Source organism: Macrotis lagotis, chromosome 4 (genome assembly GCF_037893015.1).
Source record: "Macrotis lagotis isolate mMagLag1 chromosome 4, bilby.v1.9.chrom.fasta, whole genome shotgun sequence".
Classification (NCBI taxonomy): Eukaryota; Metazoa; Chordata; class Mammalia; order Peramelemorphia; family Peramelidae; genus Macrotis; species Macrotis lagotis.
Window position 1 is genome coordinate 221,651,671 of NC_133661.1, and position 23,934 is coordinate 221,675,604.

The 23,934-nt window shown below is 33.9% G+C and overlaps 1 protein-coding gene across 6 annotated transcripts in view; it reads right to left on the reverse strand.

Annotated features, from left to right (window-relative positions):
- Positions 1 to 4,246: 4,246 nt before the first annotated feature.
- TC2N (tandem C2 domains, nuclear) overlaps positions 4,247 to 23,934 on the reverse strand; it is a 60,903-nt gene continuing 41,215 nt past the window's right edge. For 5 of the 6 annotated variants that reach the window (XM_074235414.1, XM_074235416.1, XM_074235419.1 and 2 more), the window contains exons 11-13: positions 18,873 to 18,987; positions 8,885 to 9,084; positions 4,247 to 6,409 (exon numbers count right to left, since the gene is read on the reverse strand). In XM_074235414.1, the coding sequence (XP_074091515.1) occupies positions 6,299 to 6,409; positions 8,885 to 9,084; positions 18,873 to 18,987 (426 nt within the window). In that variant the 3' untranslated portion in view covers positions 4,247 to 6,298. The remainder of the gene's footprint in view (positions 6,410 to 8,884; positions 9,085 to 18,872; positions 18,988 to 23,934) is intronic. The other variant, XM_074235420.1, reaches the window with a different exon arrangement.

Sequence of the window (23,934 nt, forward strand, 5' to 3'; positions counted from 1 at the left end):
AGATTTGATTTTATTTGCATTGAAAGTATTTTGTAATTGTTTTCATATAGTTTCTGGATTTGTCTTAGGAGGCAGATTCCCAAGTATTTTATGTTTTCTAGAGTTATTTTAAATGGAATTTCACTTTCTATATCTTTCTCCTGTACTTTGTTAGTAATAGATAGAAATGCTGATGATTTATGTGGGTTTATTTTATATCCTGATACTTTGCTAAAGTTGCTAATTTCTTCAAATAGTTTGATTTTCTAGAAACATATCATCATATTATTTGCAAAGAGTGAGTTTTCTCTCCTCATTGCCTATTCTAATAACTTCAATTTCTTTTTTTTTATTGAGAATGCTAGTAGTTTGCTAACTGTGCTGGAGACATTCAGAGACTGACCTTCCACATTAAGAGTGCTATGACTCTGTTCTTTTGTGAGTTTTGTCACTCCTGAATCCATTTGGAGGCTTGATTAATGTTGTTTCTGAGAAGCCTGGGAAAGTTTGGGGAAGTTCCTGGAATTTTTCTGTCATCCTGGCTCTACCACACACCCCCCAATATTATTTTTTTCCATATGATTTTCAAGTAGTTTAATGATTCTCAACTTATCTTTATCCTTTTAAAATTATATTTCTGACAATTTCTTGTTTTTCTAATATTTTAATTTATTTGTAATACTTCTTGTCTCAATTTTGTGTTCTCTATTCGACCCATTCCAATTTTCAGATTATTCAGTTCAGCTCTTAGGTAAGGTTTCCTATTTGTCTACTCAGATATAAGTTCTCCTCACTATTCTTTCCTCTCTCTCCTAGTGGCAGCTAAGTGACATAGAGAATACTTACAAGTTGTATGATTCTGGGAAGTAACTTAACCTCTTTTTGCCTCAGTTTCCTCTACAATAAAAAAATAATAGGAATAGTAATTGCTGTTGCTATATGTATCAAATACATAATATTTTGTACATAGTAGACACTATAAAAATGTTAATTTTATTTTCCTATTTACTCCATTTTGTAAAGTTTTCTGTTTTTATAGTTACTTTTATACTCCATTTGGATAGAAATAATCCCACCACTTCTGAGTCTCCACCTGAACTTCTTCTGAGTTACTCTCCTTGGCTGGGCTTAGAACCAGGATGTCTGATACCGGGTTGGGCCAGGGCTGCCTCAATCATGCTCAGGGTCCTTCTTCAACTATGGCTGGGGACCCAAGACCACCTTGATGCTAAAGTTTTTCTTCTGCTGTGGTGGGACTCCAGAGCTTCTTCACACCAGGCTCTGCTCAGGTTTTTTCCTCTTATTATAACCCCAGGGCTACTATGTTTTATACTTTCCCTTTCACCTAATATTGATTCATCTCTCTTTAAGGCTTCCAGAACATTCTGGCAGTCTTCTATGCCTAGACTGGGCAGTGAGTAAGGTTTAAATCTGATTCTATTTTATTTCTTATATTTTGTGAATATTTCTAAAGTGAAAGGGAGGAGTTGGAAAAGCAAAGAACTGGGCTTCTCTATGATCTTACACATAAATATCTTTCCATAATGATGCAAAAGTAAAATATCTTCAACAATTTCTCATTTTTTCAGTCATTAGTTTTCTAGATCAGATCTATGCTTTAAGAAAATCATTTTGTGATTTTCTTATGTGAATTATTCATTGTAGTGGGGAAAGACTTGAGACTTGAGAAATGCTATTTCAGGAGGGTAAAGCAAGTTGTCAAGAGTAAAAGTGGGGGGGTCACCTGTAGTCTTCCAAATTTCCCTCATAACAACTTTAAAATATCACCTCAAAAGAAAGTCTGGAGTGGAAGACCAACAAAAAAGAATGGGAGAAACAATTGTCTAGCCCAAGACAACTCAGAAGGTCAGCAAGAAAGGGTCACTGGACTGAAATTGGAATACAATCAAGCACAAGCCATACCCCAACAGGCCAGCAGTGAGTCTTGGGAATTACTAAATAGGCAGTGACATCTTCTGGAGCTTTTAGCCTGGTGATGGTAAGAGGGCCAGACAACGAGTCACAAGATTAAAAGGGACTCTTTGCTGCACTAGGAATAGAACTCTGTCCCATTGCCCATACTCAATCCCAGAACAAGGAGAAACGCTATCCCACTAGAACATGTTCCAAGGTGAAAGAGTAGTTTCGGTTGTTCACAGAAGAGTAAAATGGAAAAGCAGATACAAAAGCTCTCTGAATAAAATAATTTCTTAAAAAAGCAGAACTGTGAGGTTTCAAGAAACAAAATCAAAAGAATGAAAAGATTAAAAGAAAATGTGAAGTATCTCATTGAAGTAACAACTGACCTTAAAAATTGTGCAGTTTAGATGTTCCTGAATAGGCAAATGACATAAGATTGAAGAATATATTTATAAATTATTTTGAACACATAAGTGTTCCTTATTCAGTTGTTTCATTGTCAGGTTTCTGTATTTTCTAACTCCCACACATACCACATATATTAGTGGGACTGTGTGGCCCACATTTATTTAATTTTCTTAACTATTAGTATCTTTGGGGGGCTTTGCTTATTGATAAGAAAATGGATATGTTTAAAGTATAAAAATTCTATCACTTGTGAATGGTAAATTTTGTGCAATTGGAAATGCACTAGCTGGGTTTAAACTATAACTATGATTCCCTTTGTTCACAATTATATTCTCCCTAAACAAGTTACCCCAGGATACTGAATTTAAGAATTACTAACTGATGATCCTTCTCTAGTCATGTAAGCTTGCCAGGAAAAGGGTAAATTGGAGTAAGAAAGCCAGTCCAGAGACTGCATATGTGTCACCATAGCCTTTGTAAGAAATATGAAGCACTATAATATAAGTAGACATCCCACATGAGCATTAGCCAACAGATATTCCATTTCTTTTTCAATGCTAAGGTCTCATTTATATCTCTATTACCATTTCTTTTAGATGCTTGACCCATATCAATCACTCCTTATCTCCTAGTCCTTCCCCATGGACATGATTACTCACTCTATTTCAAATCCTCATTTGGACATAGTGTGATACAGTAGAAAGAGCACACTGGTAAAATCAGAAGCCCTGAATTCAAATCCTGCTTCTCTCTCACACTAAGTATGTATTAATGCATAATCTTAAGTCACAATCTATCAGAGTCTCAGTTTTCTTGTGTGCAAAATTCTAGTTGAACTAGAACTAGGTTCCCCCTTCTGACTCTAAATCTATGATCCTTTGGAATTCTCATTAGACTAAATAAAAAATTCTCCTAAATGTTTCCTTGCTTATATTCTCTCTTCAATCCATCCTTTTCAGTTTACCAAAATAATCTTCCTAACATACATGTCTAGCCATGTCACTCCACTTAAAAGTATTGCATGAGCTCTTCTTATAGAATAAAATACAAATTCCTTTGCCTGGAAATCTGGTCCTACTTTTCCCTTCCTACAATTCTTCCATCTTCATGCCAGGCAAATAAAATCAATCCATTGCTTCCCAGACATGACATTCCAAATCACATGGCCCTACTGACTATTCCCACTAGGTGCAGGATTCCTGAAGTATCATCTAGAAGCCAAGTTAAAGAATTCCATTTTATTCTAACTCTTGGACCCTCTATCTGTCCTTCCATTACTCCCATTACTCCCTAAAGTTCTCATCTTCTCTTCTACTTTCCTAAATATGACTTAGCCCTTTCATCTTTCAAGAACTAAATATTTGTGTTGTCTTTCCTAATGGAAACCATATGTATCTCCAGTGATTAGCACAGGAGTTTCACACCTAATTTAGTTATTAATGAATGCCTTCATTTCCATTCCATTTTATCTTCCATCTCCATAGATTTGCATTGACTTCCATATCCAAAATGTACTCCTTTCTCATCTTCCCATTTGGAACCCTTTTTTTCTGCAATTACCAGTCTAAGTGATTGTCTTCCTTAAAATTTTCTCCAGGGACGGCTAGGTGGCACAGTGGATAGAGCACCAGCCCTCGAGTCAGGAGTACCTGAGTTCAAATCTGGCCTCAGACACTTAATAATTACCTAGCTGTGTGGCCTTGGGCAAGCCACTTAACCCCATTTGCCTTGCAAAAACCTAAAAAAATCCTCCAATTCCTCCTTTGCCTCCACAAATTTTTCTAAAACATTTTATCTGGTCATCTCCATTACCTCCATCACATTCCATATTGCTTTATATATCCCTAGAAGAATACAAATCCATCCTTTGATAGTAGGGGACTATTTGGTTTTGGGGGGGTGTTTTTTTAATTTTTAACCATAGAGCCTAAATCAGTGAATTGAATATTTTGGATGCTAATTATTGTCAAAATTCAACTGAATTAGTCATGAGGGTAACAAAATATTTATTTTCCAAGTGCCTTGGAAAACATCTGTGGCACATATATAGGGAAATATAGGTGGGATCAAGCAGTCTAATCCTTCCACTAATCCAAATCCAGCTATGAACAAGTCACCTCACATATTTACAATGTTCTAGTTCTCTTTTGTTTATCTCTTTAATATGAACTTTATATAATTCCATCTATGAAAAGAATGAAGAAGCATTTATTAAGAGCTTTACTACATATCAAACAGGTACTGGGGATAGAAGTACAAGAGAAGAGACATTAAATAAAAGATGAAGATCTGACTAAAATTCATCAACAAATGCAAAAAAAATTAACATTAACATATGACACAAAACTGCCAAAATCATTTTTTCAAATTTATCTATTTGAACACATCTATAGCATACATTAACATACTTCCAATTTCTGGGAAAAAATGCAATAGTGATAAACATAGCATCTCTTCTTAAAAGGTCACAGTGAATATTATACTTTCTATGATCATTTTCCTCAAAATAAAAAAATTGATTAGCATGCATGATGTTAGGGGATTCCTCCCACCACCATACCTATGCCCTTATTAAGATAGGTTCTATAGTGAATATTGCAAAGCATAAGGAGCAGAAGCAAAAGTATGGAGAGTGAAGCAAATATAATGAATTTTGAGGAAAACTGAAAAGGCAATGAAAACCAATGCTTTAGTGAAAAATATGTATTAAGCAGGTTTGCAAGACTATTGATGAGCAATAAAAACATAAAGCATGCATAGAATGAAAAGGAAAGTATGTGGCTGAGTTGTGGCAGAATGCTCAAACTATCTGAAATAATCAGCAGTGTTCAAGAGAACAAATCAACATGATTTTCATGTTATAACTCCCCAAGATTTTCATGTTATAAGCAAATAGATTTTTTTCTCTTTCATATTCTCTCTCCCTCTCCCCCTCTCCCTCTCTTATACTGTCTGTCTCTCTCCCTCTCTGCCATTAATTTGTATGTCCCAACTAAGATGAAATTTCTTATAACAATGAGTTCTAATGAGCACTTGAAAACAAGTTCAATAATAAATATTTAGTTGAAGTTTTGTATAACAGTATTTGCCTGGACAAAAACACAGGCAAACATTCCAGCTCATGAGAAAAATGATTCATTGTTTAAAAAAAACATGGAAATGATTTATGTCAAATGCTGAGTTTTCCACTTATCCTCACTTCATTCTTTTAATTAGGATTGGCCACATAGATGTTGATCTCATTTTAACTTAATACAATATAAGCAGTAAAATATCTGAAGGATGAAAGCACACATATTTGGCCAAATCAAGAAGTCAGTTAAAATCCATGTATTCTACTTTTTTCAATTAAATTTCAATCTTCTGAGGATTAATTTAGTTTACTCAAGTTCTTAGTTCGGAGGGTAAAGGCTCATTAGCTTTTGAAAATCACATAGTTCTTACAAAGTAGCAATGCCATATATTATGAATAAAGAGATTACAAAATATGAATCAAATTTTCTTTAATTACAAAGAGAATGAAAAAGTCAAGAGAAAAAATTTCATTAAATAAATCTGATCTTTAGTGAGAAAGTACATATGGGAAGATATTTCACAATTTCACTGAAGTATCTGGCAACGAAAGTCTTCCAATCTCATGCTCGTATTATCCAAGACTTGATTTAATGTATGAAGCTTTGAAAATATGATTAGAACTTTAGGTAGATAGCAAACACAAAGAAGCAAGACCTGACAGATTAAGTGTTCTCATCAAATTTAAAGTTTCTTGTGTTGCCTTACTAATACCTACCTTTCATTTTATTGCCTGTTTTCCCATATATCTGCTATATTTTACACGGATTTCTTTCTCTTGTAACAATCATTATTTATTAGGTTTAACCATATGAAAGGCAATGATTTTCCCTTTCAAAACAGATTTGTAAGTTTTTGAAATCACAAATAATTTCTGCAAGAATTCCAAAAGCCTCTAGCAAACTCATTGCTAAGATCTTCAAGACAGGTGTAATTTGTGCCATTTGACAACAACTTTTTCTGGATTTGCAATGGTGTCTTTCCACTGGTTCACAGCTTCAACACAGTTGCTGTCCTCACTTATCCATATCTGTAAAGGAGTTAATGATGAAATTAGTTAATCAGTGAAAAAGCAAATCACTACTAGTCCTAATGACAAAAATTCTTAATAAAGATTGAGATTGTTCATTTTGGTATACATATTATCAATTTAATATATTTTAATTGCTCCTGAAACAATTTTGGATTTTGAGAAATTAGTAAAAGATTTGAATATGTTTAGTTTAAAGAAGACTGTGAACATGCTGGGTACAATAATTTGGATGATAGGACATGAAGATGGTGGCAAACATTTTGCAACAACAATGAAGAGAACACATACAATTTAAAGCTAGCCGTGATGTAATTCAAAAGAGCATTCGGGAGACTTTAGTTCTAAGGTGCTAGCTGTGCTACTGTCTAATGACTCAGAAATGATTCCAACTTTCTGAGTCTTAATTTACACAATTTAAAAAATGAGGTTGTATTAGTTTTGGGTTTTTTTTAATTCTAACATTTTATGATTTCATCTTTTTGCCTTTACCTAAAAATACTTCTGGATTGAACAACCTTTTGTAGAAATGGACTTTCTATAAAGGGTTAAAGAATATCAACAAAAATAAATAATGAACTAAAGATATATGCTCTAGAATACTCTATAAAGTTGACACTAAGCCTTGGTAGATGATGATGATGATGATGATGCATGTTATTCATTCTTTTTTTTTAGGTTTTTGCAAGGCAAATGGGGTTAAGTGGCTTGCCCAAAGCCACACAGCTAGGTAATTATTAAGTGTCCGAGATCAGATTTGAACCCAGACTCCAGAGCCGGTGCTTTATCCACTGTGCCACCTAGCCACCCCCATGTTCTTCATTCTTGAAAAAGACCATGACATCAGGGAGTTAATGCCATGAAAAGTACATGTATTGGATTTGAGTGGGGGAGTGGGGAAAGAGGAGGAAGAGACTGTGCTAGGTCACTAGCCTCATTTTCTCCTCCACAAACTTCTGGGTTCAGTGGTCAGATATGAATCAGGACAACTGGAGATGGCCCCGGATGAAAGACAATCACTTTTAAGGTCACATAGCTAGCAAGTAGCAAGTGACTGAGATTGGATTCAAACTCCCAGTACTCCTGTCTCCAAAGTCATTGCTCTACCCACTGCACCACCTAGATGACCCCCCTTGGTGGATTTATGTATTTTGAGGATCACATATACTACTAGAAACAATGAAGTTATAAGGACTAGATTTTGGTGTTCTCATAAAGATTGACAATTTAAAATTAAAGAGTTTACATTTTAAAATGTTGGTACTTCAAAAAAGTCATAGAAATATTTATAATTATCACAAAGGTGCATAAAATAACTATTTTGCTCTACAAAATAGAGAAAAGGAATACAGTCTTGTGAAGAATCACAAGACAAGTAGATCTTAGGCTTCATTATATAAATTACTATATATTTTTAAAATAGTATCTAAATAGTATCACTTAGACCATCATGATAAGAAGTTATAAAATTAGACAAAGATATAGCTTATCTAAATATTATTTCATATACTAGCAAAAGTTCAACAATGTTTTTTTTCAAGCTACCAAGTCTAACAATTTATTCACTCATATGTAAACAGACCCAGATTTATCATAAAATATGATTTGGAAAAGAACCAAATGTTTGATAACAAATCTAAATGAGAGTTCACATTTTCCCTCTTACAGAAGGGCTTGTCATCAGAACTACAGTCTATTCCTGCCTCTTATATAACATTCAGATCTATAATGGTACTAATTTTACTGTCTTCCCTCTGTTGATTATTTCCAACTGATCCTGTATATATGTTGTTTGTACATAGTTGTTTTCATATTGTCTCACTCAATGGACTGTGAGCTCCCTGGGATCAGGGATTGTCTTTTTCTTTTGTAGCCCCAGTATCTAGGTACAGTTTCTGCTATAAAAATACTAATTTACTGATCATAAAACTAAAAAAAGTTCTATTGTAATAAAAATTCTGATAGGTTGAAGCATTTCAACAAAATGTACTTATATTTTATGTATAAAATGTACATAGTATACAAATCTTTCATAAGACCTGACTTTTATCAAGGAATAATTACTGCTTTTTGTAGTATTAATATGAATTGCTAGACTATGTTGAAAAATAATAATTAATTAACATTTACATAGCACCTACCATGTCCCTGCAAATATTTTACTTGATCCTCATAACAACCCTAGAATATAGGTGAGGAAACTAAGGCAAACAGAAGTTAAGTGATTGCCCAAAGACACAAGGTTAGTAAATGTTTAAGATCACATTTGAACTCAGAAACATGAGTCTTCCAGACTTCAGGCCCAGTACAATAACCACTGCCCCACCTAGAAACCCATAGAGTTAAGGGCTTCCTATTAATCTTCCCTATGCAAATAGGGAACTGTAGCTGAACTGCATCTGTCTTGAAATGCAATGAAACACAGCCTTATGACAAAAGGATAGGGTCCCCAAAGGTCAAAAAGATAAAACTAACTTGTCCTACAAAGTGCTTTCTTCTTACTGAGCTCCGACTATAAAGTTTGATGAGAAAATTAATTTCTTTCTCATTCTGTGTAAATGGAAAAATCATTGTTTCTCCCCACTTTACTCTTCCATTTGTGGATTTTAGTAGACGAGTCTTCTTCTTGTAAATTAAATCTCCTGAACTAAACATTGCCACCTTCACAAAGAAATCTAGAAAATAAAAAACATTGGAAAAAGATTTAGTTTTATTTTTTTTAAAGTGGAGAAAGTATAGGCCTACAGTAAATATAATCATTTCCTTATTAAAATATTTTAAAATAGAAAATACATACATTATGGCTCTCATTTTATAAATGAAAAACTTCAGTATCCCTAACATTAAGTGATTTATCCATGGTCAAACAGCTGTTGTCAGACATGAAATTAACCTGAATTCCCCTAACTTTTGAGTCCAATAATCTTTTATATTATTACAAGGTCTCCTCATAATGAAATAATAAAAAATTAAAACCTGATAGTTTTTTGGGGGGGCGGGTTGAAACTATATGAAAACTAACAAGCCATCATTCAATTTTTAAAAACTCAAATTGCTAAAATAATAAGAAATTGTAGAAAATTATGAAATCAAGAAAATTATCAGATACAATATTTTTGCTCTTAACTCAAAATTCTATATAGTATGAATAAAATTATGGCAAAGAACAGTTTTTTGCCAATAAAAATGAGAACATAAATGATTATTGTTATTCTTGTTGTTCAGACATCTTAGTTGTGTCTGATTCTTTGTGACCCCATTTGGAGTATTCTTGGCAAAGATACTGGAATGTTTTGACATTTTCTTCTCCAGTTCATTTTACAAATGAGGAAATAGAGACAGAGTTGTGACTTGCTCAAAATCAAATATCTAATAAGTGTGTGAGGCTGGATTTGAACTCATATTCTTCAGTGCCAATGTTCTCTCCATTGTACCACCTAATGCCAAAAGTAAAAAGAGGATCACTTATAACAATATAAAATACCAGAACTGACAAAATTAGAAATATGGCAAATAGAACAATCAATCTCAGAGAGAGAAATCAGGCAAGTCAGTAACAAATGTCCCACAAATATATCCCCCAAACTACATGGATTTATGAGTGAATTTTTCCACAACTATAAAATATTTAATTCATTAAATATTCAAAGCATTCTATGAGGAGGCATGAATTCAAAAAAAAATAAAATAAATGACTTTATCCCTGCCTCCCAGAAACTTATTAAGGTAACAGAAGGTTGACATATATTGGGTGAGGGAAGAGATAGTAAAGGGGGGGGGGGGCAAGTATGGACAATAAACCAGCAAAGGAAACTTGAGAAGTAGTCAGGTTGATGGGAGAGGAACCAGGTTAGAGCTGAGTCACAAAAATCCAGAAGTCATCTCCTCTCACCACTCAATTATGGGAAAAGATGGGGGATGGCATAAAGAGAAAAGTCTCCAAAGGTATCAAACACTACATATAATGTTTAGGGGTTCTGGTATATTGTTCAGTTTTTCCAATTGTTTTTCTTCTCTTACTCCTGTTTTTCTTTTTTTATGAAAAATTTTTATGAAAAATAAAATTCCATACAGATCTCTGAAAATGGAAAGAGGGAGAGATGCTAAGGAAAATGGAGAAGATGTAAGAACAAGAAAAAAAATCAATAAAAATCTACTTTAAAAAACATGACAATGGTAATATTAGAAAAAATATCAGTCAACTAGTGATATTGGGAGAAAAATTACCAAGGATTAAGATGTGTGTTGGTCATGACTAATATTTAAATATATTAAACATAATTGATTGTACATGGACAATTTTTACCAGATTGTTTGCTGCCATAAGGAAGAAGGAGGGAAGGGAGGAAGGAGGGAAATGGGGGGTTAGAAAAATTCAGAATTCATAAACTTGTAAATGGATGAATGTTGAAAACTACCTTTGCCTACAATTTAAAAAAAAATTTAAAATGTGTGTTGCTGCAGTGGATTGACTGTTGGGGCTCATGACTAGCTGTGTGATCTTGGCAAGTCACTTAATCCTGTTTGCCTCAGTTTCCTCATCTCTAAAATGAGTTAGAGAAGAAAATGGCAAAGCACTCCAATATCTTTGCCAAGAAAACCCCAAAATGGGGTTACAAAGAATCATACTCAACTGATATAACTGAACAAGTGAGCAAGATATTATAGGAGGCAAGCAGTCTTGGCAGTATCTTTTAAGCATTTGGCTGTAATAGAGACATAAGATTATAATCTGAAGGGATGGCAGCCAAGTGAAGAATTAAAGGGAGATTTGGACATGTATATAAGTAACAAATAAGGGAAAGAGACTGAAGTCAGTAGATAAGATGATTAAAAAGAAACAGAATAACTGAAGGGGAAAGCTCCTAGAGAAGACAGGTAGAAGTCTTTGCACAAGAAGTATCACTTCTTGCTCAGAGAATGGAGTAAAGATGAAAAAAACAGATAGATAATTAGATAAAGGGGCATTGAGATATGATTTAAGGAAAAAAGAAAAGGTGAGCTCCCAACAAATGTCCTCTATTTTCTCAGTAAAGGTAGGAGTTGAGGTCATCTGCTAGGAAACAAAAGGGAGAGCTTAAGGGGGGGGGGGGGGAGCTGCAAGGAGTAATAAAAAAAATAAATAAAAGGATTGTTATGCATCAGTGAGAGTCCAGGTGCAATTACATAACAAATTTATGGTGGAAAACAGTCAGCAAGGTTTTTTGACTTCCTCCAACAGTGTGCTGAAACAGGCAAGGAGGAACAGACACAACAAATAGCAGAGGTAATCAAGAGTTGTGGTTTGGCAAGACAAGAAGATAAGGGGGGGTTGGGACGAATTCTAGGAAATAGGATCACAAAACTGGCTTACTATAGTCCAGATGGTGAAGGGAGATAAATAAGGCTATAATACAGGTAATGGAGTGGAAAAACAGAGATACATGATGACTGAACATCATGGGAATTTTAAGACTAGATTTAAGAGTGAAAATAAGTGGAGAACAGAAAGTTATGATCAGAAAGAGAAATTTCAGAATTCAGGATTATAAAGGTAACAAAATTAGGGGTAAGAATGAAATATAAGATGGGATCATCCCTAAGGTCTTTTGGAGAGGGAGCTCTCTATCACTGGATTTCTGGATGTTAATGACCTGAAAGACTAGAATGTTTAAGGGAAAAACAACAGGTGTAAATAATTAGAGATATTTACTATTCATGGTGGGGCTATGCCAATACAATAAAAACTATGATGCTTTCCAAAACTGATTTAGAAATTAAGGTATTGAGTAGATACTTTTTAAAAACTATACAATATAAAGAAAAAATCATTTAGAAGAACAAAGTAAATTTTCAAGAGCAATGCAAGAAAAAGCAAATAAAGAGATCATGGCATTACCAAACCCTCAACAAACAATTGTCAACAAAACTACTTGAAACTGGTTAAAACACATAAAAATATATTAATGGAACAGACTGTTTAAATAAGCAAAAAAAAATGTCACCAAAAACAGTAGTCTAGTGATTGATAAATCCAAAAACATAATTTACCAGGGAATAACTGCCTTTTAACAACTGCCGAGAGAACCAGAAATAGACCTGCTAACACCACAATCTACAATAAGTTTAAAATGAAAATGTAATCCTAGAAGAAACTAAGATACAGTCCTTTTTATTACTCTGACAGTGGAAGAATTCTTAACCAAACAAGGAAGAATATACATTATAAAAAATAAAAACAATAATTCTAACTATGTGCAATTAAGAAATCTGGATACAAATCAAATCAATGAAGATCTAATTCAAAGAGAAAGGATGAGTGTAGGGAAATTTATTTGCATTGAATCTTATCAATAAAAGTCTAATCCAAAATATATAGGACTTGATATAAATAAAAAACATCATTCTATAAAAGGCAAGTGGTCAATTGATGTAAACAGATTTTAAAATAAGAACTGCAAACCAGATGAGCATATAAAATCCTGTCAAAAATCACTAATGGTAAAGATAAATATAAATCAAAACTCTGCTATTTCACCTTATTCTAATCAAACTGAAAAATGTGAAAACATATGAGAACATTCATATTGTGGAAACAATGGGAAGACAAGTATTTTGATGGGGAGATGTGAACTGATCCAGTCATTCTGAATTTCAATTTGGAACCATGCAAGAAAAGTAACTAAATTATCCATTCCCTTTGACCCAGTAATCCATCATATCCCAAAAAAAGTCAAGAAGAAATAAAGTTCTGATATGTACCCAAATAAAAGTGCCCCATGTGGCAGCAATAACTGCAATTTAATTCTTTAACTGTTTATATTACCTGAATTCTGAAATTTCTCTTTCTGATCATAACTTCCTGTTCTCCATATATTTTCACTCTTAAATCTATTCTTAAAATTCCTACCTATTTATGGGAAATAGTTTTGAAAACTATAAATGTAAATTAAAAAAACAAGAATGGGAATAAAAATGGAAATATTTGTATGAATTAATCCAAAATGAAATAAGTATAACTAACAAAATTATTACTACAATAACGCTAATGAAAAGATCACTTTTTGAAACTGAAATCTGAGTAACAGGAAAATGAGTGAAAATTTTGGGAAAGAGATTAAAAGAATCTAGTTATTTCCTCATAACAGAGGGTTGTATTATTAAAAGCATTTTATATGTGTGTGTATATATTTATGTGTATATATGTAAATGTGTGTTTATGTATATGTATATATCTAGATATATCCACAAATATACATATAAATACACATATATATTATTGTCAGAAAAGTATTCTGCATCAAACATTTTTCTTGTTCATTTGTTCTTGAAAAGAAGAAGTTAATCAGGAAATGGAGTAAGAAATTAATGTAAAGATAAAAGATCAATAAAATGTTTAACAATGTTTAATAAAATTTTTAACAAAATCTACATATATAGTGAAGTATGAGTCTGACAACAGTGGCTAGATAAAAAAGAAAGTTGAGAAATAAGGAATAAACTTAAGAAAGCAAAGAAAGTGACCTTAGATATTGGCAAATTACTGCAAAAAGGACCTGGAGCAGAAGAGACAGACAAGATGGGGTGAACTTTAAGAAGAATGGTTTGGTTACCAATGTAAAGCCTAGGGCAGCTAGGTGTGCAGTGGATAGAGCACCAGTCCTGGAGACAGGAGGACCTGACCTCAAATCTGATCTCAGATACTTAATAATTACCTAGCTATGTAACCTTGTGCTTAACCCCATTGCCTTGCAAAAAAATAATGTAAAGTCTATAGCAGATTGCTTTCTGTCAGGGGGAGGGGGAGAAGGGGGAGAAAAATTGTAAAACTGAAAACCTTGCAAAAAAAATGATTGGTAAAAACTACTATCGTGTGTAATTGGTAAAACAAAATATTTTAATAAAAAAATGGTTGTTGAGTAATGAAAAATGACAAAAAAGGAATCTGTCCTCTCCTCCTTCTGATCCACTGTGTCATCAGATATGAGAGAGACTTAAGTTCAAATTCAACCTCAACACTTACCTTAATGTGATCTTGGTCAAACTTAACCTCAATTTACCCAGCATTGTTGGGAGAATCAAGTGAGATAATAATTCATAGTCATTCACAGAGTGCCTGGCACTTAGCACTGCAACAAGAAAAACTAGCTACTTATTATTATTATTATTATTATTATTATTATTATTATTATTAGTCAGACACTGCCATGGGTGCTGAGAAGACAAATACAAAAGTGAGATAGTCATTAAGTTTACATTCTAATAGAACATAATGCATCTACAGAAAAAGGCACCAGGAAAAGGGTTTTGTTCTAGAACTTAGGGATTGTGAGTAGAGCCAAAGGGAAGTTAATTATCATGCCAACTCTTGTAGTGGTGATATTGATTTTATATTATGGCCAGGCCAGAAAGTAGAAAGAGGTAGAGAAGATATGCAGAGATAAGTTGCCCAGGAAAAATGCCTGGTTTCCTGATAGAAGACATATACTACATGATCCAGGGTCAGATATAATAGCTTAATTGAATTTTCACTCACCTACCAACCTATCAGAATAGTAGCTCACCCCCAGGACAGATTTTCCAAGGAAAAGGGATACACTTCCTCAAGATGATGAGGCTGACTGGAGATCTGGTTGCTTTTCTCAGTGGGGAAGAGGAAACAGTAACTGCAGGATAGGGGGCAAGTCAATCAGGTAAACTCTGGCTTCATCGGAAATGACATACTAAAAGGAGCAATTATAATGTGGGGAATATCCATACTTCTACACAGATCCTAATACAGAAAAAGAAAAGTGTAGAGTTGGAAAGATTTCTCTCATCTCTCATCTTAACAGAAGAGTTCATAGAGTTAGAGGTGGAAGGGACCAAGTCGAACAGTTCATCCAATATATCAGCTCAAACAACCTAAGAAGAACTGATTAGTAAACTTTTAGTGGAAACATGAACACCTCAGAAATTGGCATATATACAATAAATCAGGGCTTGATTTTTTTTGTAGCTTGAGTTTTTAAAAAAGCAATGGAGAAAATGTTAATAATGTAGATTAAATTTAAGAATGCCATGCCTTTTTAGAAAGCTAGTCATTAAACACTTTCCAGCATACTGCTGCCTCTAGTGATGATGAACTCATTATTTCCAAAGACAGCCAATTGCACTCAGCTCTAATTTTTAGAAAAAATTCCCTCACATAGAGCCAAAATTAGCTTTTCTGTCCAGATCTATGATTTCATGTCAGTGAGGTAATTCCCTCTACCAATTGTTCTGTAACTTATTCTCTTCCAAACCTTGCCAAATTAGAGAAGGAAAATTTTCCTCCCTATCTGTCCCTTTTGTGAACCTGTCTGCCAACATACTATATCAATAAAAGTATAATTAAAATATTATAATAATAATTATGTTAAATATAATAATTATATAATCAAATAAAATTATATAATAATAAATTATAATTAAAAAATAAAGTAGCTGATTTTTTTTTTACCTTATGATTAAAGAATACTTTCACATTCTTTACCTCATTTGGTCCACAAATACTCCTATAAAGAAGGCTGTCCAGGGACTGGCATGCTCATTTTACTTACAAAGAAACTGAAGATTAGAAAGCTTAAACAACCTGTCTAAAGATATATGGTAAGCTAGGACAATGTTATCCCCATTCAAAGGAAGAAAAACAAAACAAAATGAAACTTTGAGAATCTCATGAACACTTTATAAAAATTATCTCTTATGTTTCTCCCTTAATCCTAATTCCTCACACCAAAAATGACTAATCTGTAAACATGTTTATCAAAAATTTGTGTGTACAATGTTAGCCTGACTGTTTAACCATGAAGGGGAGAGGGTGGGAAGGGAGGATGGAAGAGAATTTTGTAACTTAAAAATATACATATGTATATGGATAAATGTTGAAAAAATTTTTTAATAAAATAAAAATTAAAAAACCAAATATGTATGATAGCAAATATAAGAAACAAACTTACATCTTCTGACTCCATTTCCCAGTTCTATTTCTATTATACTGTTCTGCCTATAAGAATGTTTGAGAGTAGGACTAACAAAATCAAATTTTTCTTATTTTTTAAAAGAAATGTTACCTGATTTTATTCTCACATCAATTCTGAAAGATAAGTGCTACTATTATCTAAATTTTACAAATGAGAAAACTGAGGCAAACAGGTTAAGGGACCTGAACTCAGGTCTTTCTACCTTCAGCTCCAATGCTTTCCACTGGATTCCTTGGTTGCCTCATCTACTACATTTCCTTAATTAAAATGTGATATACTAAAGTGATGTCAAGTCTCCTTCAAAATCCTCATAATTGTGCAACTACATCCACCCTTTCTTCTGATTAAACTGCCTCACTTCAAGCATTATTATTCAAGATTAAAATACTTTGGGAGTTTTTTAGTTAATGGTATTATAACCTTGTTTTCTACTATTTTATTTTTTTTGTTTTGTTTTTTTGTTTTTTAGGTTTTTTGGCAAGGCAAACGGGGTTAAGTGGCTTGCCCAAGGCCACACAGCTAGGTAATTATTAAGTGTCTGAGAACGGACTTGAACCCAGGTACTCCTGACTCCAGGGCCGGTGCTTTATCCACTACACCACCTAGCCGCCCCCCTTCTACTATTTTTATTGCAAACATATTATTCCATAAGTTTTTTTGACTAAATAAATTTTTATATATAAAACAGATCATGATTTCAAACACTGAAACTTAGAGCTCTTCTAGAAATATGTTTAGACATTTAGAATAGACCATATATCTGAGACTTCCTGTAATGAGAAACTAGAGAAGATATAATATATATGCTATGTCATTCAGTGAAGAACCCTGAAGTAGTTAAGGGCTTTTAAGGGGTCCCTTGAATGTGTTTTTTTTTTTTGAGTAGCCTAACTTTCCAGAAACGCTGGACCCAAAAAAAGCATGCAAGCGACCCAAAATGTGTCAAAGAGAACTAACTCTGCCCTCCCTGCCAACAACTGGATATTTGTGGCTTACACCACAAATTGGATTCCCTATACATGCTCTGGAGACAAGACAGACACCAACCAGTCTGTGCCGGGACTAGGAAAATACTTGTGTAGGCGGGGTCCTTTGCAGATAAGCAGACCCTCATATCTTCATATTTTCTCCTAGTAGGTCTCAAGAGAAAAGAATAGGGTCTTTGCCATTACCTTGTTCCTCCATTTCAGGAGGGGTTACTATACTTTTCCTCTTCCATGCCATGTCCTTTCCTATTTTTTCCTCCTTTTGTGGTACTGTCATAAATATACAAACTTCTATAAGGGCTTGTGAACTCTGTGTCCTCATCTGTGCAACAGGAATATTACCTGTCTTGTTTACCTTACAGAAGGTCTTTTGAATCTCAAATGTGATATACTATGGGAAAATATTTTGTAAATTATAAAGTACTGCATAAATTCAAGTTATTATTGTGAAAGGATGAAAAACTAAGAATTAGTTTTGCCTAACTAGGTAAGAATGAGTGTTGACTTGCCAAGCAACTAGGTTATAGGGAAGAGAGGGCTGGACTTGGAATTAAAAAGAAAGACCTGAATTCAAATTTAACCTCAAACACAAATTAGCTATGTGGCCTTGGGTAAGTCATTTGCCCAATATCTGCTTTACTTTGCTCATTTCTACAAATGGTTTTATTAATAGTACCTACCTCCTGGGGTTGGTGCGAGGATAAAATGAGTTATTATTTTTTTTTTAGGTTTTAGCAAGGCAAATGGGGTTAAGTGGCTTGCCCAAGGCCACACAGCTAGTGTCTGACGCCATATTTGAACTCAGGTACTCTTGACTCCAGGGCCAGTGCTCTATCTACTGTGCCACCTAGCTGTCCCATGAGTTAATATTTTTAAAGCTTTTTGCAAACACTAAAATGCTACATAAATGCTAGCTACTATTATTATCTATGGAAACAGGAAAAAGAATAATAATCTAAGAGATTATAAAGATAAAAGAAGCTGGTGAAAGATTAGAAATCGAAGATAAAGAGATAGGAAGACCCATGATCCATTGCAGAGTTTTGAACTGAGAGATAGGAAAAGTGGTAATTTGGATATTAGGCGAATTTGGTTGGAAGATAAAATGGTTCCATTTTTCACACACTTTAAGTTTCAGATATGGTAAACTTCCAAGTTAATATTCTTTGAACACCTGAAGACATTAGCCTGGAGAGAAAAAAATGAATAGTATAAGGTATCCAGCTTTCATATTAACTATACTTGAAACTCATAAAGAAATGGTGCCAAAAACTATAAGGGGGTAGGATAAAACCTGAGAGAACAATGATCAAGATATTAAAACTAATTATTTCTAAATTATCACTATAAAATGTAACAGCATGATCTTTGCATTAAAAAAAGAATCATATAACAATAGCTTTTTTATTCTAGATGTTAGGAATGAGAAAAGTCTTTTTTAGTATTTTGGGTTTTTTTGAAAAATATTCTCTTGCCACCTATTACTGAACTTACTCAAGGTGAGAGGAGTAGATGAGCTTGGAAGGTGCTGTGCCTCAAGAATTTGTATCTGAATCCGGCTATTGACTGCTTGAAAACAAGTTCCCACCTCAAGTTCCACATGACACACCTGTGTAATAAAACAGGGTGAATTTATAGTTAGAATTAAGGCATATGTATAATTTGAAAATTCAAAAATAGATACCTAGAAAACATTGTTTTCTACAAGTTTTCAAAAATCAAAGCTTCTTGGAATGATTATGGAATAAAATTCAACAGATTCTACAAACACAAATACCTAACCTCCACTAATATCTCCTCATATCAATGAGTCAAAGGGTAATTTGAGTCCTCTGAAAACAAGAAATCTGATCCCTAAATAATGTTACACAGAATGTTCTTCATCTAATAAGTAGTATTCATGGATATAATGCTAGGGACGCAAGTTTTTGAAAGATGGATTTTCTAGAAAGGACATACTTACCAAGATCAGAGTCCAAACACCTAGAAAATTCAAATTGCCATTTTCCCCCAAAGAATGCATCAAGCAGATATTTTATAGCCTACATTGAAAAATTCAAGAATACATTTGATGATGCAAAAATTATTTGACTAAAATTTTAAAAAGCTGGAACATTGCTAATAAAAGAAAATATTTTATTTTAAAACCTAAGAAAGTGAAGAAAAGAAGCAGTAGTAAAAAACCAGGAAGCAGTAATGAATAAATGAGGAAAGTCAGAGAAGAAAGAGCAGCAAAAAGAAAAGGTTAGCATGTAGCTTTTCAAAACAATAAAGAAGCAGAAGAATTAAAATCACTGTGCAAAATAAGACAGTATGTGCCATTAAGCTTCAAAAAAAATACTCAAGTGAAAAATAAGTGATGAAGAAAGTTATGTAAATACTCTAAAAGAAAATAACAACTTGGAACTATAAAAAGAAAATAATATAAAATTCTGGTATGAGCAGATTATTTGTTAGTTGACTAAAATATCATTGCTAACAAGGTATATTCTGAGTCTCTATATCTATATGAAATCAGTGAAAAAGGTAACCCCATCTATTGCTAAATAGCATTCAAAAGGCAAAACTTATGAGTAAATTTAATTTATTAGGACTTTTATATTTCCTGAAGTATGTCTTTCAAGTTTTAAAATTCACAATATAACAAGAAATTTGCATTTATAACCAAGTAAAAAGCAAAATACTAAACATGAAATTGGAAAAATATATTAAAATATAATTGTTAATTTGGAATTATGCAATTAAAGAGATTAAAATGTCCATACCTTTTGACCTAAAGACTTCACTGCCAAACTTCGCTGACCCTAAGGAGGTCACTAACAGAAAGAAATGTTCCACATACATCAAAATAGTCATAGTAGCATTTTTATGATGGCAAAAATATATAAATAAGTAAATGTGTACTGATTAAGGAATGACGAAAAAGAAATTGTGGCACATGAATGGAATGAAATATTACTGTGCTATACGAAATAATGAACATAATGAATAAGAAGAAAGTAACTACATGAAGTGATACAACAAGAAGTAAGCTGGGGAAAACAATAAACACACTGACTAACACAATGTAAACAAAAAAAGGACCAAAAATGAATGTCATGAAATTATGCAGAACAAGCTTGGGCTCAAAGAAGAGATAAAAGATGAACCTGATTCTGACTCTTTTACAGAAATATAGGTCCACAGGTATACAGCACTGTGTATTAATATCAGATTTTTTTCTGATCAGTTATATCAGTGGATCAATTTTGCTAAGGTGAGGGCTTAGGGGAAGGGTTCATTCTTTGTTTATTTGTTATAAATCAAGGCACTCTAGAGGAGTAAGGAGATACAGTGAGAAATGTAGATGATATAAAAATAGAAGATATAAATAAAAAAACTTATTTTAAAAATATATTTTTCTAGTTATGAGCTCTCGAACAAATGAAAAAACTGACAAAATTGTTCTCTTCTGGTATTCATAAATTCTTCATGGCTGAAAATGAATTCTGTATTTCCAATTTAAGCAGAATTTGAACAGATTATCATTATTATTACTATTATTAAAATAAGCTATGGTCAGAGGTTCATATAAAGAAAAACCTTCAATGACTAGCAAATATATAACATTAGTATGCTTTTACCAAATCTGACTTGTACAAAACCTGAGTGAAGTTTGTAATCATGCTGGTAACTTTATGAATTTTTATCATCACATACTTTCCTAACCAAAAAAAAAAAATAGAAGTGTTATTTTTTTAAATTTTCTTTCAAAAATGTAAGCAGCAGGGGGGCAGGGAACCTAGGCATCACAAAAATAGAGCACTGGACCTCAAGTCAGTTGGACCCAAGTTCAAATTTGACTTCAGACACTTGATGTTTACTTAACCAGCTCTGTGACCTTGGGCAAGAGCTTAACCCCATTATCTTACAAAAAAACACAAAAAAAATGAAAGCAATATGAGAAAAATTTCAAATAAAAAACTTTTCACAACTTAATTTCTTATAATTATAAACCTGTTATTTTCTTTTCTTCTTTCAGCAATATCTCATTTTAGTAAACAGTAAGATTAGATTCAGGCTGTACAGTAATACCCTAGAATTTTCAAAATTGTTACATATTGCCAATCATTTTAAATGCAAAAGGCAGGGGTAGAGCCAAGATGGCAGCATGAAGGCAGGTTTTCCCAGAAACTCCTTCCCAAAAAAACTCCAAAAGCCATCAAATTATGACTCTAGCCAAAATTTAGAGGGGCACAGAAAGACTGAGTGATACAATTTCCCAGTCTAAAATAACTTAGAAGTTCTGCAGGAAAGGCATGTTTCACCAGGACCAGGGGTTGGAAAAAAGCCATGACCACAGTGCAGCACAACCCAGGGATCAGCAGGAACAGCTTGAAGGGGCAGTGAGAGAACTCTGGGCACCAGAATGAGTGCGGAATGAGGAGCCCTGGCCTCAGAACAGCCCTGTGATGAGAACTTGCAGTGGGAATCTGGGAAGCCAGTCTGTACCTCCAGAACACAGCCCACAGAGGATAAGGGGGTAGGGGGACATTGCAGAAATCTCTCTGCTCTCCCTGGGGCAGGAATCTGCTGTTTGCCCACACACAGATCCAGGTTGCAGTTTGGCCTTCCATACTAAGATGGCCGAGCAGGGACCCTTCTCACAGTTTCAGGGAAGAGGGGAACCCCTGTGGTCATCTACACATCAAAGCACAGACAAGAGATCGTAAGACCTTCGGAGGAATAAAGGTCCCAGTGGGGTATCCCCAAAAAACCCCAAAGCCTTGGAAGTATGGTAATTAATCATAGGCTGAAGAAATGAGCAAACAAAAGAAAAGGAAGAATCTAAACACAGAAAATTACTTTGGTCCCATGGAAGAAGATTCAGAAGATGACAACTTCGAAGTTTCTGTATCCAGAGCCAGCAAGAGAAATAGAAAATGGGCTCAGGCTACAGATGAGTTCAAAAAAAGACTTTGAAAAGCAATTAAGGGAGGTGGAAGAAAAATTGGGAGGAGAAATGAGAGTGATGCAGATAAATCATGAAAACCAAATCAGCAGCTTGGTGAAAGAAATACAAAAAAATACTGACAAAAATATGTTAAAAAAAAAACCGGGGGTGGCTAGGTGGCGCAGTGGATAGAGCACCGGCCCTGGAGTCAAGAGTACCTGAATTCAAATCTGACCTCAGACACTTAATAATCACCTAGCTGTGTGGCCTTGGGCAAGCCACTTAACCCCATTACCTTGCAAAAACTAAAAAAAAAAAAAAACCAGTTTAGGCCAAATGGAAAAAAACAAAACAAAAAAGCAAATAAAGAGAAGAATGGCTTAAAGAGCAGAATTGACCAGCTGGAAAAGAAGATATCTCTGAAGAAAATAATTCCTTCAAATGCAGAATGGAACTAAAGGAAGCTAATGACTTTGCAAAAATCAGAAAAAATAAAACTCTTCCAAAAAAGCCAAAAAGTAGAAGAAAATGTAAAATATCTCATTGGAAAAACAACCAACCTCAAAAACAGATACAAGAGAAATAATTTAAAAATTATTGGGCTACCTGAAAGTCATGACCAGGAAAAGAGCCTAGACTTCATTTTTCAAGAAATAATAGAGCAAATATAGCCCTGAGATCCTAGAAGCAGAGGGTAAAATAGAAATTGAGGGAATTTACCAGTCACCTTCTGGAAGGGATCCCAAAAGAAAAACTTCCAGGAATATTATAGTCAAATTCCAAAACTCCAAAGTCAAAGAGAAAAATACTAAAAGCTGCCAGAACCAAACAATTCAACTACTGTGGCTCCATAGTCAGGATTATACAGGATCTGGCAGTAGTATCTATATTAAGGGCTCATAGGGATGTGATATTCCAAAAGTCAAAAGAGCTTGGTTTACAACCAAGAATCAACTACCCAACAAAACTGAACATCCTCCTTCAGGGCTAAAGATGGACTTTCAATGACACAGGGGACTTTCAAACTTTCCTACTGAAACAACCAGAACTTAACAGAAAGTTTGATCTCCAAGTACAGGATTCTGTTGAACCATAGTGGGAGTGGAAGAGAAGGACTAACTATGAGGAACTTAATGATATTGAACTGTTTGTATTCCTGAATGGGAAGAAGATACTGATAACTCAGATGAACTTTCCATTTATAAGAGCTATTAGAAGAGCATATATAGACAAGGCACAGAAAGGAGCTGAATATAATGGTATAATGTAGTAAAAAAAAAAAGATGGAGTCAATGGGTGATAAAGGAAAGTACTTGGAGGAAGGGAAAGGAGATGAAGAAGGGGCTAAGATATTTCACATAAGAGTCAAGAAAAAGCTTTTTCCAGTGGAGTGGAATGGGGGAAGTCGAGGGGGAATGAATGAGCCTTCATTCTCATCACAAATGGCTCAGAGGGGCAGCTAGGTGGCACAGTGGATAGAGCACCGGCCCTGGAGTCAGGAGTACCTGAGTTCAAATCCAGCCTCAGACACTTAATGTCTGTTGTGTGGCGTTGGGCAAGCCACTTAACCCCATTGCCTTGCAAAAACTAAAAAAAAAATGTCTCAGAGAGGAAATAACATAC